We start from the raw sequence: 17,287 nt of genomic DNA on the forward strand, positions 1-17,287 counted from the left end.
ACACAGCAATCATTACAGTAACAGTATCAGCGCCTGAGTACAGTACACAATGGCAGACCATGGCATACATACACAGCAATCATTACAGTAACAGTATCAGCGCCTGAGTACACTACACAATGGCAGACCATGGCATACACACACAGCAATCATTACAGTAACAGTATCAGCGCCTGAGTACAGTACACAATGGCAGACCATGGCATACATACACAGCAATCATTACAGTAACAGTATCAGCGCCTGAGTACACTACACAATGGCAGACCATGGCATACATACACAGCAATCATTACAGTAACAGTATCAGCGCCTGAGTACAGTACAGAATGGCAGACCATGGCATACATACACAGCAATCATTACAGTAACAGTATCAGCGCCTGAGTACACTACACAATGGCAGACCATGGCACACATACACAGCAATCATTACAGTAACAGTATCAGCGCCTGAGTACACTACACAATGGCAGACCATGGCATACACACACAGCAATCATTACAGTAACAGTATCAGCGCCTGAGTACAGTACACAATGGCAGACCATGGCATACACACACAGCAATCATTACAGTAACAGTATCAGCGCCTGAGTACAGTACACAATGGCAGACCATGGCATACATACACAGCAATCATTACAGTAACAGTATCAGCGCCTGAGTACACTACACAATGGCAGACCATGGCATACATACACAGCAATCATTACAGTAACAGTATCAGTGCCTGAGTACAGTACACAATGGCAGACCATGGCATACATACACAGCAATCATTACAGTAACAGTATCAGCGCCTGAGTATAGTACACAATGGCAGACCATGGCATACACACACAGCAATCATTACAGTAACAGTATCAGCGCCTGAGTACAGTACACAATGGCAGACCATGGCATACATACACAGCAATCATTACAGTAACAGTATCAGCGCCTGAGTACACTACACAATGGCAGACCATGGCATACATACACAGCAATCATTACAGTAACAGTATCAGCGCCTGAGTACAGTACACAATGGCAGACCATGGCATACATACACAGCAATCATTACAGTAACAGTATCAGCGCCTGAGTACAGTACACAATGGCAGACCATGGCATACATACACAGCAATCATTACAGTAACAGTATCAGCGCCTGAGTACAGTACACAATGGCAGACCATGGCACACATACACAGCAATCATTACAGTAACAGTATCAGTACCTGAGTACAGTACACAATGGCAGACCATGGCATACATACACAGCAATCATTACAGTAACAGTATCAGTACCTGAGTACAGTACACAATGGCAGACCATGGCATACATACACAGCAATCATTACAGTAACAGTATCAGCGCCTGAGTACAGTACACAATGGCAGACCATGGCATACATACACCGCAATCATTACAGTAACAGTATCAGCGCCTGAGTACAGTACACAATGGCAGACCATGGCACACATACACAGCAATCATTACAGTAAGAGTATCAGCGCCTGAGTACAGTACACAATGGCAGACCATGGCATACATACACAGCAATCATTACAGTAACAGTATCAGCGCCTGAGTACAGTACACAATGGCAGACCATGGCATACATACACAGCAATCATTACAGTAACAGTATCAGCGCCTGAGTACAGTACACAATGGCAGACCATGGCATACATACACAGCAATCACTACAGTAACAGTATCAGCGCCTGAGTACACTACACAATGGCAGACCATGGCATACACACACAGCAATCATTACAGTAACAGTATCACCGCCTGAGTACAGCACACAATGGCAGACCATGGCACACATACACAGCAATCATTACAGTAACAGTATCAGCGCCTGAGTACAGTACACAATGGCAGACCATGGCATACATACACAGCAATCATTACAGTAACAGTATCAGCACCTGAGTACAGTACACAATGGCAGACCATGGCATACACACACAGCAATCATTACAGTAACAGTATCAGCACCTGAGTACAGTACACAATGGCAGACCATGGCATACATACATAGCAATCATTACAGTAACAGTATCAGCACCTGAGTACACTACACAATGGTAGACCATGGCATACATACACAGCAATCATTACAGTAACAGTATCAGCGCCTGAGTACAGTACACAATGGCAGACCATGGCATACATACACAGCAATCATTACAGTAACAGTATCAGCGCCTGAGTACATACACTACACAATGGCAGACCATGGCATACATACACAGCAATCATTACAGTATCAGTATCAGCGCCTGAGTACACTACACAATGGCAGACCATGGCATACATACACAGCAAGCATTACAGTAACAGTATCAGCGCCTGAGTACACTACACAATGGCAGACCATGGCATACATACACAGCAATCATTACAGTAACAGTATCAGCGCCTGAGTACATACACTACACAATGGCAGACCATGGTATACATACACAGCAATCATTACAGTAACAGTATCAGCGCCTGAGTACAATACACAATGGCAGACCATGGCATACATACACAGCAATCATTACAGTAACAGTATCAGCGCCTGAGTACACTACACAATGGCAGACCATGGCATACATACACAGCAATCATTACAGTAACAGTATCAGCGCCTGAGTACACTACACAATGGCAGACCATGGCATACATACACAGCAATCATTACAGTAACAGTATCAGCGCCTGAGTACAGTACACAATGGCAGACCATGGCATACATACACAGCAATCATTACAGTAACAGTATCAGCGCCTGAGTACAGTACAAAATGGCAGACCATGGCATACATACACAGCAATCATTACAGTAACAGTATCAGCGCCTGAGTACAGTACACAATGGCAGACCATGGCATACATACACAGCAATCATTACAGTAACAGTATCAGCGCCTGCGTACAGTACACAATGGCAGACCATGGCATACATACACAGCAATCATTACAGTAACAGTATCAGCGCCTGAGTACAGTACACAATGGCAGACCATGGCATACATACACAGCAATCATTACAGTAACAGTATCGCCGCCTGAGTACAGAACACAATGGCAGACCATGGCATACATACACAGCAATCATTACAGTAACAGTATCAGCGCCTGAGTACAGTACACAATGGCAGACCATGGCATACATACACAGCAATCATTACAGTAACAGTATCAGCGCCTGAGTACACTACACAATGGCAGACCATGGCATACATACACAGCAATCATTACAGTAACAGTATCAGCGCCTGAGTACACTACACAATGGCAGACCATGGCACACATACACAGCAATCATTACAGTAACAGTATTAGCGCCTGAGTACACTACACAATGGCAGACCATGGCATACATACACAGCAATCTTTACAGTAACAGTATCAGCGCCTGAGTACACTACACAATGGCAGACCATGGCATACATACACAGCAATCATTACAGTAACAGTATCAGCGCCTGAGTACAGTACACAATGGCAGACCATGGCACACATACACAGCAATCATTACAGTAACAGTATCAGCGCCTGAGTACAGTACACAATGGCAGACCATGGCATACATACACAGCAATCATTACAGTAACAGTATCTGCGCCTGAGTACAGTACACAATGGCAGACCATGGCATACATACACAGCAATCATTACAGTAACAGTATCAGCGCCTGAGTACACAACACAATGGCAGACCATGGCACACATACACAGCAATCATTACAGTAACAGTATCAGCGCCTGAGTACACTACACAATGGCAGACCATGGCATACACACACAGCAATCATTACAGTAACAGTATCAGCGCCTGAGTACAGTACACAATGGCAGACCATGGCATACATACACAGCAATCATTACAGTAACAGTATCAGCGCCTGAGTACACTACACAATGGCAGACCATGGCATACATACACAGCAATCATTACAGTAACAGTATCAGCGCCTGAGTACAGTACACAATGGCAGACCATGGCATACATACACAGCAATCATTACAGTAACAGTATCAGCGCCTGAGTACACTACACAATGGCAGACCATGGCACACATACACAGCAATCATTACAGTAACAGTATTAGCGCCTGAGTACACTACACAATGGCAGACCATGGCATACATACACAGCAATCATTACAGTAACAGTATCAGCGCCTGAGTACACTACACAATGGCAGACCATGGCATACATACACAGCAATCATTACAGTAACAGTATCAGCGCCTGAGTACAGTACACAATGGCAGACCATGGCACACATACACAGCAATCATTACAGTAACAGTATCAGTGCCTGAGTACAGTACACAATGGCAGACCATGGCATACATACACAGCAATCATTACAGTAACAGTATCAGCGCCTGAGTACAGTACACAATGGCAGACCATGGCATACATACACAGCAATCATTACAGTAACAGTATCAGCGCCTGAGTACACTACACAATGGCAGACCATGGCATACACACACAGCAATCATTACAGTAACAGTATCAGCGCCTGAGTACAGTACACAATGGCAGACCATGGCATACATACACAGCAATCATTACAGTAACAGTATCAGCGCCTGAGTACACTACACAATGGCAGACCATGGCATACATACACAGCAATCATTACAGTAACAGTATCAGCGCCTGAGTACAGTACACAATGGCAGACCATGGCATACATACACAGCAATCATTACAGTAACAGTATCAGCGCCTGAGTACACTACACAATGGCAGACCATGGCACACATACACAGCAATCATTACAGTAACAGTATCAGCGCCTGAGTACACTACACAATGGCAGACCATGGCATACACACACAGCAATCATTACAGTAACAGTATCAGCGCCTGAGTACAGTACACAATGGCAGACCATGGCATACACACACAGCAATCATTACAGTAACAGTATCAGCGCCTGAGTACAGTACACAATGGCAGACCATGGCATACATACACAGCAATCATTACAGTAACAGTATCAGCGCCTGAGTACACTACACAATGGCAGACCATGGCATACATACACAGCAATCATTACAGTAACAGTATCAGTGCCTGAGTACAGTACACAATGGCAGACCATGGCATACATACACAGCAATCATTACAGTAACAGTATCAGCGCCTGAGTATAGTACACAATGGCAGACCATGGCATACACACACAGCAATCATTACAGTAACAGTATCAGCGCCTGAGTACAGTACACAATGGCAGACCATGGCATACATACACAGCAATCATTACAGTAACAGTATCAGCGCCTGAGTACACTACACAATGGCAGACCATGGCATACATACACAGCAATCATTACAGTAACAGTATCAGCGCCTGAGTACAGTACACAATGGCAGACCATGGCATACATACACAGCAATCATTACAGTAACAGTATCAGCGCCTGAGTACAGTACACAATGGCAGACCATGGCATACATACACAGCAATCATTACAGTAACAGTATCAGCGCCTGAGTACAGTACACAATGGCAGACCATGGCACACATACACAGCAATCATTACAGTAACAGTATCAGTACCTGAGTACAGTACACAATGGCAGACCATGGCATACATACACAGCAATCATTACAGTAACAGTATCAGTACCTGAGTACAGTACACAATGGCAGACCATGGCATACATACACAGCAATCATTACAGTAACAGTATCAGCGCCTGAGTACAGTACACAATGGCAGACCATGGCATACATACACCGCAATCATTACAGTAACAGTATCAGCGCCTGAGTACAGTACACAATGGCAGACCATGGCACACATACACAGCAATCATTACAGTAAGAGTATCAGCGCCTGAGTACAGTACACAATGGCAGACCATGGCATACATACACAGCAATCATTACAGTAACAGTATCAGCGCCTGAGTACAGTACACAATGGCAGACCATGGCATACATACACAGCAATCATTACAGTAACAGTATCAGCGCCTGAGTACAGTACACAATGGCAGACCATGGCATACATACACAGCAATCACTACAGTAACAGTATCAGCGCCTGAGTACACTACACAATGGCAGACCATGGCATACACACACAGCAATCATTACAGTAACAGTATCACCGCCTGAGTACAGCACACAATGGCAGACCATGGCACACATACACAGCAATCATTACAGTAACAGTATCAGCGCCTGAGTACAGTACACAATGGCAGACCATGGCATACATACACAGCAATCATTACAGTAACAGTATCAGCACCTGAGTACAGTACACAATGGCAGACCATGGCATACACACACAGCAATCATTACAGTAACAGTATCAGCACCTGAGTACAGTACACAATGGCAGACCATGGCATACATACATAGCAATCATTACAGTAACAGTATCAGCACCTGAGTACACTACACAATGGTAGACCATGGCATACATACACACCAATCATTACAGTATCAGTATCAGCGCCTGAGTACACTACACAATGGCAGACCATGGCATACATACATAGCAATCATTACAGTAACAGTATCAGCGCCTGAGTACACTACACAATGGCAGACCATGGCATACATACACAGCAATCATTACAGTAACAGTATCAGCGCCTGAGTACAGTACACAATGGCAGACCATGGCATACATACACAGCAATCATTACAGTAACAGTATCAGCGCCTGAGTACAGTACACAATGGCAGACCATGGCATACATACACAGCAATCATTACAGTAACAGCACTGATGGGGACAGACAGGTAACCGGGATATGGTTAGTGCTGAAGCCAGCAAGAGCATTGCTATACCCGGTCCCAGGTGGGAATCAGTATAATGCTCGGTGACCCTATAACCAATGTACAGGTGAGCACTGGTGAGCTAGATACTGCCAAGGAAGAACAGGAGGGAGGAGGGCCCTGCCTGTCAGAGTATACTGTACATACTTAGGGGAAGGGGGAACACCCGGAGGGTGAGAGAGGAAGCATGTATTGAGGATGGGAAGACCTGGACTGGTAAATAAGATATAAAAGCCATTTTGGTTTAAGTGCATAGACTTTGGGATTCCAATCGTGGTAATTACTCTGTAACATTGAAACATGGATGTTATTAATGGTTATATGAGTTGTTAAATATATAATCTTACTCAGTAAACATGTCTTTATACATATTATACTTCAGTGGTCTAAGTACAACATAAATAGTCAATTTTGACTAATACAGTATATTTATTATAAACACAAAGTCGGACGAAATCCTCTCTAATTATACAGCACCCAACACCAGGCGAGAAAATACAATTCAGCCCCTTCATGGGTGCAAGTTCTCACCTGTGGGCTGATGACCGGAAGAATCCTTTCAATTTCCCCATATTCCTTAATCATTTTGAAAGCTTTTTTGACACCCAGACCTTTGATCTTCTCTGTATAATCGCACCCAGAGAGGATACACAGGTCTACAAACTGCATGGGAAACAATGGGAGAGAGGGGGAGAGAGAGAGAGAGAGAGAGAGAGAGGGGGGGGGAGGGAGAGAGGGGGGGGGAGAGAGAGAGGGAGGAGAGAGAGAGAGGGAGGGGAGAGAGAGAGGTGGGAGAGAGAGAGAGAGAGAGAGAGAGAGAGGGGGAGAGAGAGAGAGAGAGGGGGGGGAGAGAGAGGTGGGGAGAGAGAGAGAGATGGGGGGAGAGAGAGAGAGAGAGAGAGAGAGAGAGAGGGGGAGAGAGAGAGGTGGGGAGAGAGAGGGGGAGAGAGAGGGGGAGAGAGAGAGGGGGGGAGAGAGAGAGAGAGGGGGAGAGAGAGAGAGAGGTGGAGAGAGAGAGGGGGGGGAGAGAGAGAGAGAGGGGGGGGAGAGAGAGGGAGATCAGCAATTGTCTGCACATGGATTATTGATTATAAGAATCACCATCTATATAGCTGCTATACAGCTACAGAAATGTGGGGGCAGTCACTAGAATGGTCCCTCTAATGTATAATAGTCACTAGGATGCTATCTGTATTGTATGTCTTTCACTATGATGCCACCTGTAATGTATATTAGTCACTTTAATTTTCTATGTATTGTTTATCAGTCACTAGGATTCTCTATGTATTGTTTATCAGTCACTAGGATGCTCTCTGTATTGTATGTATTAAGGGCCTGATTCAGAGATTTACGCTAATACAATTGCAGCTGCGATCTCTTATGGATCGCTATAGCAAAAATATGCTAATGTCTCCAAAAGCTTACCCGAGCATAGAGACCCGCTGCTGTCTTCTTATATGTGTCCGATGTGCAACAGCGCAAACATCGGTAACATCGGCGCAGATCAGGCAGTCAACCTGCCACAAACACTGCGTCTCACCTGACACACAGAGAGCTCTCGTGCTGTGAAGGAGATCACAATGGCTAATTTATGCACGCCCATGTAACAGCGTTTAAATGGTCAGATAAGCCTGCGGTTTTCTAACCCCTCTCAGTCATTTCCCCCAAACGCTGACTACCTGTCACTCACTTTGCAAGTGAGTCTTCTGTTCGCTCGTAATCACAATTCAATTGCTCCACGTGCCCAGTGCAGCTTCCGCACATGCCAATGGCTGAAATTCGCTTCATCTGTGTAAATATCAGCTTTGTGTAAATCTCTGATTCAGGGCTAAAGTACTCTGCTCCCCTTCTATGTCCTCGCCCTTCTATGTCCTCCCCCTTCTATGTCCTCCCCCTTCTATGTCCTCCCCCTTCTATGTCCTCGCCCTTCTATGTCCTCCCCTATCTATGTCCTCCACCTTCTATGTCCTCCCCCTTCTATGTCCTCCCCCTTCTGCATCAATACCCCGCTGTATTATTTGCAATCGGTCAGAGCAGCACTTTAGCTCATTATCTGTCGGGTTGCTCAGCATTGCCGCTGTTTACTTCTTTACCTCGGTAACTGATGCAGAACAGGTTCCCCTGAGTACAGATGTGACTTTAGGGAAAAGAAAGAAGTCACACAGTGCTAGGTCTGGCGAGTATGGAGGGTGTTATAGCTCTGCTATCTGTTTCTCTGCCAGTAACTGATGCAGAACAGGTTCCCCTGAGTACAGATGTGACTTTAGGGAAAAGAAAGAAGTCACACAGTGCTAGGTCTGGCGAGTATGGAGGGTGTTAGAGCTCTGCTATCTGTTTCTCTGCCAGTAACTGATGCAGAACAGGTTCCCCTGAGTACAGATGTGACTTTAGGGAAAAGAAAGAAGTCACACAGTGCTAGGTCTGGCGAGTATGGAGGGTGTTAGAGCTCTGCTATCTGTTTCTCTGCCAGTGACTGATGCAGAACAGGTTCCCCTGAGTACAGATGTGACTTTAGGGAAAAGAAAGAAGTCACACAGTGCTAGGTCTGGCGAGTATGGAGGGTGTTATAGCTCTGCTATCTGTTTCTCTGCCAGTAACTGATGCAGAACAGGTTCCCCTGAGTACAGATGTGACTTTAGGGAAAAGAAAGAAGTCACACAGTGCTAGGTCTGGCGAGTATGGAGGGTGTTAGAGCTCTGCTATCTGTTTCTCTGCGAGTAACTGATGCAGAACAGGTTCCCCTGAGTACAGATGTGACTTTAGGGAAAAGAAAGAAGTCACACAGTGCTAGGTCTGGCGAGTATGGAGGGTGTTATAGCTCTGCTATCTGTTTCTCTGCCAGTAACTGATGCAGAACAGGTTCCCCTGAGTACAGATGTGACTTTAGGGAAAAGAAAGAAGTCACAGGGTGCTAGGTCTGGCGAGTATGGAGGGTGTTAGAGCTCTGCTATCTGTTTCTCTGCCAGTAACTGATGCAGAACAGGTTCCCCTGAGTACAGATGTGACTTTAGGGAAAAGAAAGAAGTCACACAGTGCTAGATCTGGCGAGTATGGAGGGTGTTAGAGCTCTGCTATCTGTTTCTCTGCCAGTAACTGATGCAGAACAGGTTCCCCTGAGTACAGATGTGACTTTAGGGAAAAGAAAGAAGTCACACAGTGCTAGGTCTGGCGAGTATGGAGGGTGTTATAGCTCTGCTATCTGTTTCTCTGCCAGTGACTGATGCAGAACAGGTTCCCCTGAGTACAGATGTGACTTTAGGGAAAAGAAAGAAGTCACAGGGTGCTAGGTCTGGCGAGTATGGAGGGTGTTAGAGCTCTGCTATCTGTTTCTCTGCCAGTAACTGCGTCACAGAGAGAGCTGATGGAGGATGGAACCATGGCCCTGATTCAGAGCCGGACGCTCTGACCAGAGCGCTCGCTCTGAATCAGGGCCCACCTCCATTAATATGGAGCGTCCTCCTGGACGCTCGTATAGCTGAGGGTCACCACCCACAGCATATATGAGCGTGCAGGATGATGGTCGCGATGGTCTTGACCATCGCGACCATCGAAACTGCGAGCAAAAGCCTGCGGTTGGGTTTTTCAACCGCAAGGCCAGGAGTGATTTTGGCTCTATCAGAGCCAAAATCACTCCCACTGACATCACTAGTGATGTCAGTGGGGCCGGCTTCAGACGGTAGGCGTTCCCTTGGGAACGCCTCCGTCTGGCAGGCACGCCCCCGGCACGCCCACCAAAGGGGGCGTGCTGTCACTCACCATCGACAGCACGCCCCCTTTGATGAGACACTCCAAGCAAAGGAAAGTCCTTCGCTCGTCGGGTCTCGCGCATGCGCACGACGGAGCTCCCTCCATCATGCGCAGTGGGGACCATCGACCCACTTGCGAGCGGACAGCCGCTCGCGAGTGGGTCTGAATGAGGGCCCATGTTTCCACATCTCTGGCCTCTTTCTTCTGATTCGTTGTGGGAACATTTTTATAGTAATGTTGCGCCTTCTGGTTCCTAGTCTTCAAGAATGACACCCTGGATATCAGAGAAAACAATTAACATGACTTTGAATTTGCATTTGCTTTGAGGTGCCTTCTTCATGGTGATGATGGTGTTCTCCAGCGCATGGACTGGCGTTTTTTCTCAGGACCGTACTGGAAGATCCATGTTTTTATCACAGGTAATAACTTTATCTGATAAAATGCGAATACGCTTTTGGATTTTCTTTCTGCCCGGCAGTGAGAAGCCTTGGAACCAACTTAGCACAAACTTTGTCATGTTAAGATAAGTTTTTTGTCGATGTTATTTACCATTTCTGCGATCATCCAATGCAGAGTCGATGGTCGGTTCAAACAATTAGCTCAACTGTTTCCACATGTTAATTTGATTTTGATGTGCAAGGCCTTCCGTAATGTTCTTCATCATCCTCACCACCGTCACTAAATCTTTTGTGCCACTACGTGACCGTGACAAGCAATCTTCCCCGTAAGCCTCGATTACCATACGGAAAGATTAGTTGGGGGTTTTGTTCAATGTAACTAAAAATGTAACACGTTGCTCTGAATCAGGCCCTCTGTGCGAGATGGGTGACACTTGCAAAAACGTTTTGGGATAGACCAACATCATTTCCTCTGAACTCAGTATGGTTTATTTTTTACCAGTACAGTCTTGTAATTTATATCCATACCTCGTATATCAGTCACTAGGATACACTGTGTATTGTACACCAGTCACTAGGATACACTGTGTATTGTACACCAGTCACTAGGATACACTGTGTATTGTACACCAGTCACTAGGATACACTGTGTATTGTACACCAGTCACTAGGATACGCTGTGTATTGTACATCAGTCACTAGGATACACTGTGTATTGTACATCAGTCACTAGGATACACTGTGTATTGTACATCAGTCACTAGGATACGCTGTGTATTGTACATCAGTCACTAGGATACGCTGTGTATTGTACACCAGTCACTAGGATACGCTGTGTATTGTACACCAGTCACTAGGATACGCTGTGTATTGTCCATCAGTCACTAGGATACGCTGTGTATTGTCCATCAGTCACTAGGATACGCTGTGTATTGTCCATCAGTCACTAGGATACGCTGTGTATTGTCCATCAGTCACTAGGATACGCTGTGTATTGTCCATCAGTCACTAGGATACGCTGTGTATTGTCCATCAGTCACTAGGATACGCTGTGTATTGTCCATCAGTCACTAGGATACGCTGTGTATTGTACACCAGTCACTAGGATACGCTGTGTATTGTACATCAGTCACTAGGATACGCTGTGTATTGTCCACAAGTCACTAGGATCCGCTGTGTATTGTCCATCAGTCACTAGGATACGCTGTGTATTGTCCACCAGTCACTAGGATACGCTGTGTATTGTCCATCAGTCACTAGGATACACTGTGTATTGTCCATCAGTCACTAGGATACGCTGTGTATTGTACATCAGTCACTAGGATACGCTGTGTATTGTCCATCAGTCACTAGGATACGCTGTGTATTGTACACCAGTCACTAGGATACGCTGTGTATTGTACATCAGTCACTAGGATACGCTGTGTATTGTCCACAAGTCACTAGGATCCGCTGTGTATTGTCCATCAGTCACTAGGATACGCTGTGTATTGTCCATCAGTCACTAGGATACGCTGTGTATTGTACACCAGTCACTAGGATACGCTGTGTATTGTACATCAGTCACTAGGATACGCTGTGTATTGTCCATCAGTCACTAGGATACGCTGTGTATTGTCCATCAGTCACTAGGATACGCTGTGTATTGTCCATCAGTCACTAGGATACGCTGTGTATTGTCCATCAGTCACTAGGATACGCTGTGTATTGTACACCAGTCACTAGGATACGCTGTGTATTGTACATCAGTCACTAGGATACGCTGTGTATTGTCCATCAGTCACTAGGATACGCTGTGTATTGTCCATCAGTCACTAGGATACGCTGTGTATTGTCCATCAGTCACTAGGATACGCTGTGTATTGTCCATCAGTCACTAGGATACACTGTGTATTGTACACCAGTCACTAGGATACGCTGTGTATTGTACATCAGTCACTAGGATACGCTGTGTATTGTCCATCAGTCACTAGGATACGCTGTGTATTGTCCATCAGTCACTAGGATACACTGTGTATTGTCCATCAGTCACTAGGATACACTGTGTATTGTACACCAGTCACTGTCACATCCCGGGTCTGTTTCCCTTGCTGCCGGGTCACTCGCCGATTCTGCCAGCGTTCTCTGTCACATCCCAGACACACAGGCCTCAGTGTTTCTCGGCCTGCTAGGCCTGAAGCAAGATCTAAGCCTGCTACCGAGTACTGCATTTACAAGTCCCAATCATCTGACTGTATCGGCCAATTGAGTGATAGCCTGAGCCTCTCTGTACCACCTGTCTCTGCTCAGCCTATCCCACGTAACCCAGGGGTATATATCCCAGCTGCTGACTCTACCTAATTACCAGTATAATGTTTAATTCTAGCTTCTACTGTAGAGGTTTCCAACCATGATCTTCAAGACACACTAACAGTCCAGGTTTCAAGGATAACCATACTTAAGCACAGGTGTTTTAATTAGTACCTCAGTTATTTTGATTTAACCATCTGTGCTCAAGCATGGATATCACTAAAATCTGGACTGTTGCTGTGCCTTGAGAACCGAGGTTTGGGAAACACTGTCCTACTGAGCGAGCTATACTGAGCGCCTGTTTGTTACTTGTATCCTGTTTGTGCAGTTTTGCTTCCTTCTGCCATATGGATTCCTGCAAGGGGAGGCAATCGGGAAGCCGACTGCCTAAATACCGGCAGCCGGCTTCCCGACTGCCATTTCCCGGCAAGGGTGAAATGCCGGGCGTCTAGAGGGAGACCTACGATCGGGATGCCGGGCGCCGCGAGCGGACAGCAGCGGGGGGGAGGGTTAGGTTTAAGGCTCCCGGGGGGGGACTTAGGGTTAGGCACCGCCCCGGGGGAATTAGGTTTAGGCAGCGGGGAAGGGGGTGGTTAGGGTTAGGCACTTAGAGGGGGGATTAGGGTTAGGTACTTGGGGAGGAAGTTAGGGTTAGGCACCCCTAAGGAGGGTTAGGGTTAGGGGGGTTAGGTTAGTAAATACTTACCTATCCACGATCGGGATTTCCAGCGCTGTCGGGCTTCCGCTGCGTCGCACTCTGCTCCTGTTGGGCTGCCGCTGACGGGAATCTAACCGCCGGCCATGCGTATCTCATACCAATTCCCCTGCAAGTGATCTACACCTGGGGCAGCTGTTCTACTGGCTGCATGGAGAATCTCAGCCTGTTCCTGATATCCGAACCTGCCACTCGCCTGTGTATAGCATTCACATTGCATGGTGAGTGTTCCTGGTTCCTGCACCATTGATGCCGTCCCTGGTATCATCATCCACTATCCATTCCGGTGTCCGGTCAGAATCCGGTTCTGTCTATGCCTGAGGCAGCTATCCCACTAGTTGCACAGAGAATACCTACCTGATCCTGTTATTCGAACCTACAACTCACCTGTGTACTGTATACCATTCTAACTACATGGTGAGTGTTCCTGGTATAATCGCCTACTACCCATTCCGGTGATTTGTCTGCATCTGGTTCTGCTACCATCTGAGTGCTCCTGGACTACAGCGACAACCCAGTGTCAGCCTGGTGAATACGTTGCCAGGATCTACCACCCCAGCGTTCCGGTGACGGTAAGAAGTGTTTTATTATGTATCTACAGTATCAGCCTGGTCAGGCTACTGCCACACTCTCCTCTGATTGCACATAACTTGTCTCCAACACCGATGTCCCTGGTGGTCTAGTGAGTACGATCCGGCATCTCTCCACCGAGACCCAGGTTCGATTCCCGGTCACGGAAGAGTTCTATATTTCATGCCAGGAGGTCTCCTTAGGCCGGCCAGCTTTCTGTACACTCCTCCTGGCACCAACACAGACTAATATCAGACACCAGGTTCACAAACAAACACGAGTCTGACAGTCGCTGGGCTGCGCTGTGCAGATTGCGCACCAGTCGCTGGTATTAAAGACAGCAGAGTAATGGTGTTTGTATGGTCTCCTTGTATTTGTGTGGGTTCTCCCAGGAGTACAGTTGAGCTGGCTACAAGTGTACGTAGAGTGTCGTGTGATAGGGAATATAGATTGTAAGCTCACATGGAACAGGGTCTAATGTGACTGACTGAAATATTCTCTGCACAGCGCTGCATAAATATATACATACACAACAATAGTAATATGTAGAAATAATAGTAATTATAATTAATAGTGTGTGTGCACACACACACACACACACACACCTACCTCATCATATCATCATCTCTATGGGGGGGAATTCAAGTGTGGTGCATGCTGGCGGCCACTAGATGGCGCCCCCAAAGAGCAATTCAATAGTTCAGTGTTGGCTAACCTTGACACTCCAGCTGTTGTGGAACTATATATCCCAGCATGCCCTGCCACAGTTTTAGCATGCCCTAATAGCAAAACTGTAGCAGTGCATGCTGGGTTATGTAGTTCCATAACAGCTGGAGTGTCAAGGTTAGCCAACACTGCAATAGTTGCTCCATTTGAGAGCGCACAGCTGGCGGTGCCAAGTCTGACATTTCTACTCGCAGCCCCCGAAGCTAGCGAGCAGAAATTACCGAAAAGTGACCCGTTCAGCGTTCAAATGGGACAATGACTCGTCATTTTGATGGTCAGCTAACTAATAATAAAGAACACACATAACTGAGCAGGACAGAGACGCCTAAAGGCTGAAGGAAACTGCAGGTCTTCAGTTCTGTCATAGTTTGGAAACCTTTGCACTTCTATTTAGGATTTACTATGTGAATCAAATTTGTGTATTTAAAAGTCATTCTTGTGATTACAGAGGAAATAAGTACTATGATAGGTCTTAGTATTTAATCCCCAATACTATAGTGCCCCAGGGGAGCATCGTCTATACGCCTGGTGACTGTTGTACTGTGTTCTAGTACATGTCAGGGCTACAGATAGAGAAGACTTGGCGCTATTACACACCTGCACGTGGCTCAGCTGTAGCTTCTCCAGGATTTTTGGATAATTATATTCTGTAATTTCCCTGGAACACACAAGACAAACATCATCAGACACACAATGATAATCCTACACATCCTAAACACATGTACTTATACTACCCCTTCCCCACCATAATAACAATGATAATCCTACACATCCTAAACACATGTACTTATACTACCCCTTCCCCACCATAATAACAATGATAATCCTACACATCCTAAACACATGTACTTATACTACCCCTTCCCCACCATAATAACAATGATAATCCTACACATCCTAAACACATGTACTTATACTACCCCTTCCCCACCATAATAACAATGATAATCCTACACATCCTAAACACATGTACTTATACTACCCCTTCCCCACCATAATAACAATGATAATCCTACACATCCTAAACACAGGTACTGATACTACCCCCTCCCCACCATAATAACAATGATAATCCTACACATCCTAAACACAGGTACTGATACTACCCCCTCCCCACCATAATAACAATGATAATCCTACACATCCTAAACACAAGTACTGATATTACCCCCTCCCCACCATAATAACAATGATAATCCTACGCATCCTAAACACAGGTACTGATACTACCCCTCCCCACCATAATAACAATGATAATCCTACACATCCTAAACACAGGTAATGATATTACTCCCTCCACCACTATAATAACAATGATAATCCTACACATCCTAAACACAGGTACTGATATTACTCCCTCCCCACCATAATAACAATGATAATCCTAAACACAGGTACTGATATTACCCCCTCCCCACCATAATAACAATGATAATCCTACACATCCTAAACACAGGTACGGATATTACCCCTCCCCACCATAACAATGATAATCCTACACATCCTAAACACAGGTACTGATATTACCCCCTCCTCACTGTAATAACAATGATAATCCTACACATCCTAAACACAGGTACTGATATTACTCCCTCCACCACTATAATAACAATGATAATCCTACACATCCTAAACACAGGTACTGATATTACCCCCTCCCCACCCTAATAACAATGACAATCCTACACATCCTAAACACAGGTACTGATATTACTCCCTCCACCACTATAATAAAGGTATGCAGTCTGGATGCCGATGGTCTAAATGCTGACCATCGGCATCCCGACTGTCCAATCCCGGCAAGGGTCTAATGACAGGTGTCGAAATCCCGACGCCTGTCATTTTACCTACACCGGGAGCCCGACGCCCGGCATCCCGATTGAAGGTACACCGGGTGCGGACAGCCGCGGGGGGCAGGAGGTTTAGGTTGGGGGCTCCCATGGGGGACTTAAGGTTAGGCACCCCCCCGGGAGGGTTAGGCTGGGGGAAAGGGGAGTTAGGGTTAGGCACCCCGAGGGGGAGGTTAGGATTAGGC

At 46.0% G+C, this 17,287-nt stretch overlaps 1 protein-coding gene across 1 annotated transcript in view; it reads right to left on the bottom strand.

The window, feature by feature from the left end:
- Window positions 1–6,954: 6,954 nt before the first annotated feature.
- Window positions 6,955–17,287, bottom strand: part of LOC148442153 (flap endonuclease 1-like) — a 109,626-nt gene continuing 99,293 nt past the window's right edge. The window contains exons 7-9 of the mRNA XM_088464163.1: window positions 15,850–15,910; window positions 7,339–7,470; window positions 6,955–7,092 (exon numbers count right to left, since the gene is read on the bottom strand). Of these exons, the coding sequence (XP_088320289.1) occupies window positions 6,955–7,092; window positions 7,339–7,470; window positions 15,850–15,910 (331 nt within the window). The remainder of the gene's footprint in view (window positions 7,093–7,338; window positions 7,471–15,849; window positions 15,911–17,287) is intronic.

Source organism: Taudactylus pleione, unplaced genomic scaffold, assembly GCF_031769625.1.
Source record: "Taudactylus pleione unplaced genomic scaffold, aTauple2 ptg001601l, whole genome shotgun sequence".
NCBI lineage: Eukaryota > Metazoa > Chordata > Amphibia > Anura > Myobatrachidae > Taudactylus > Taudactylus pleione.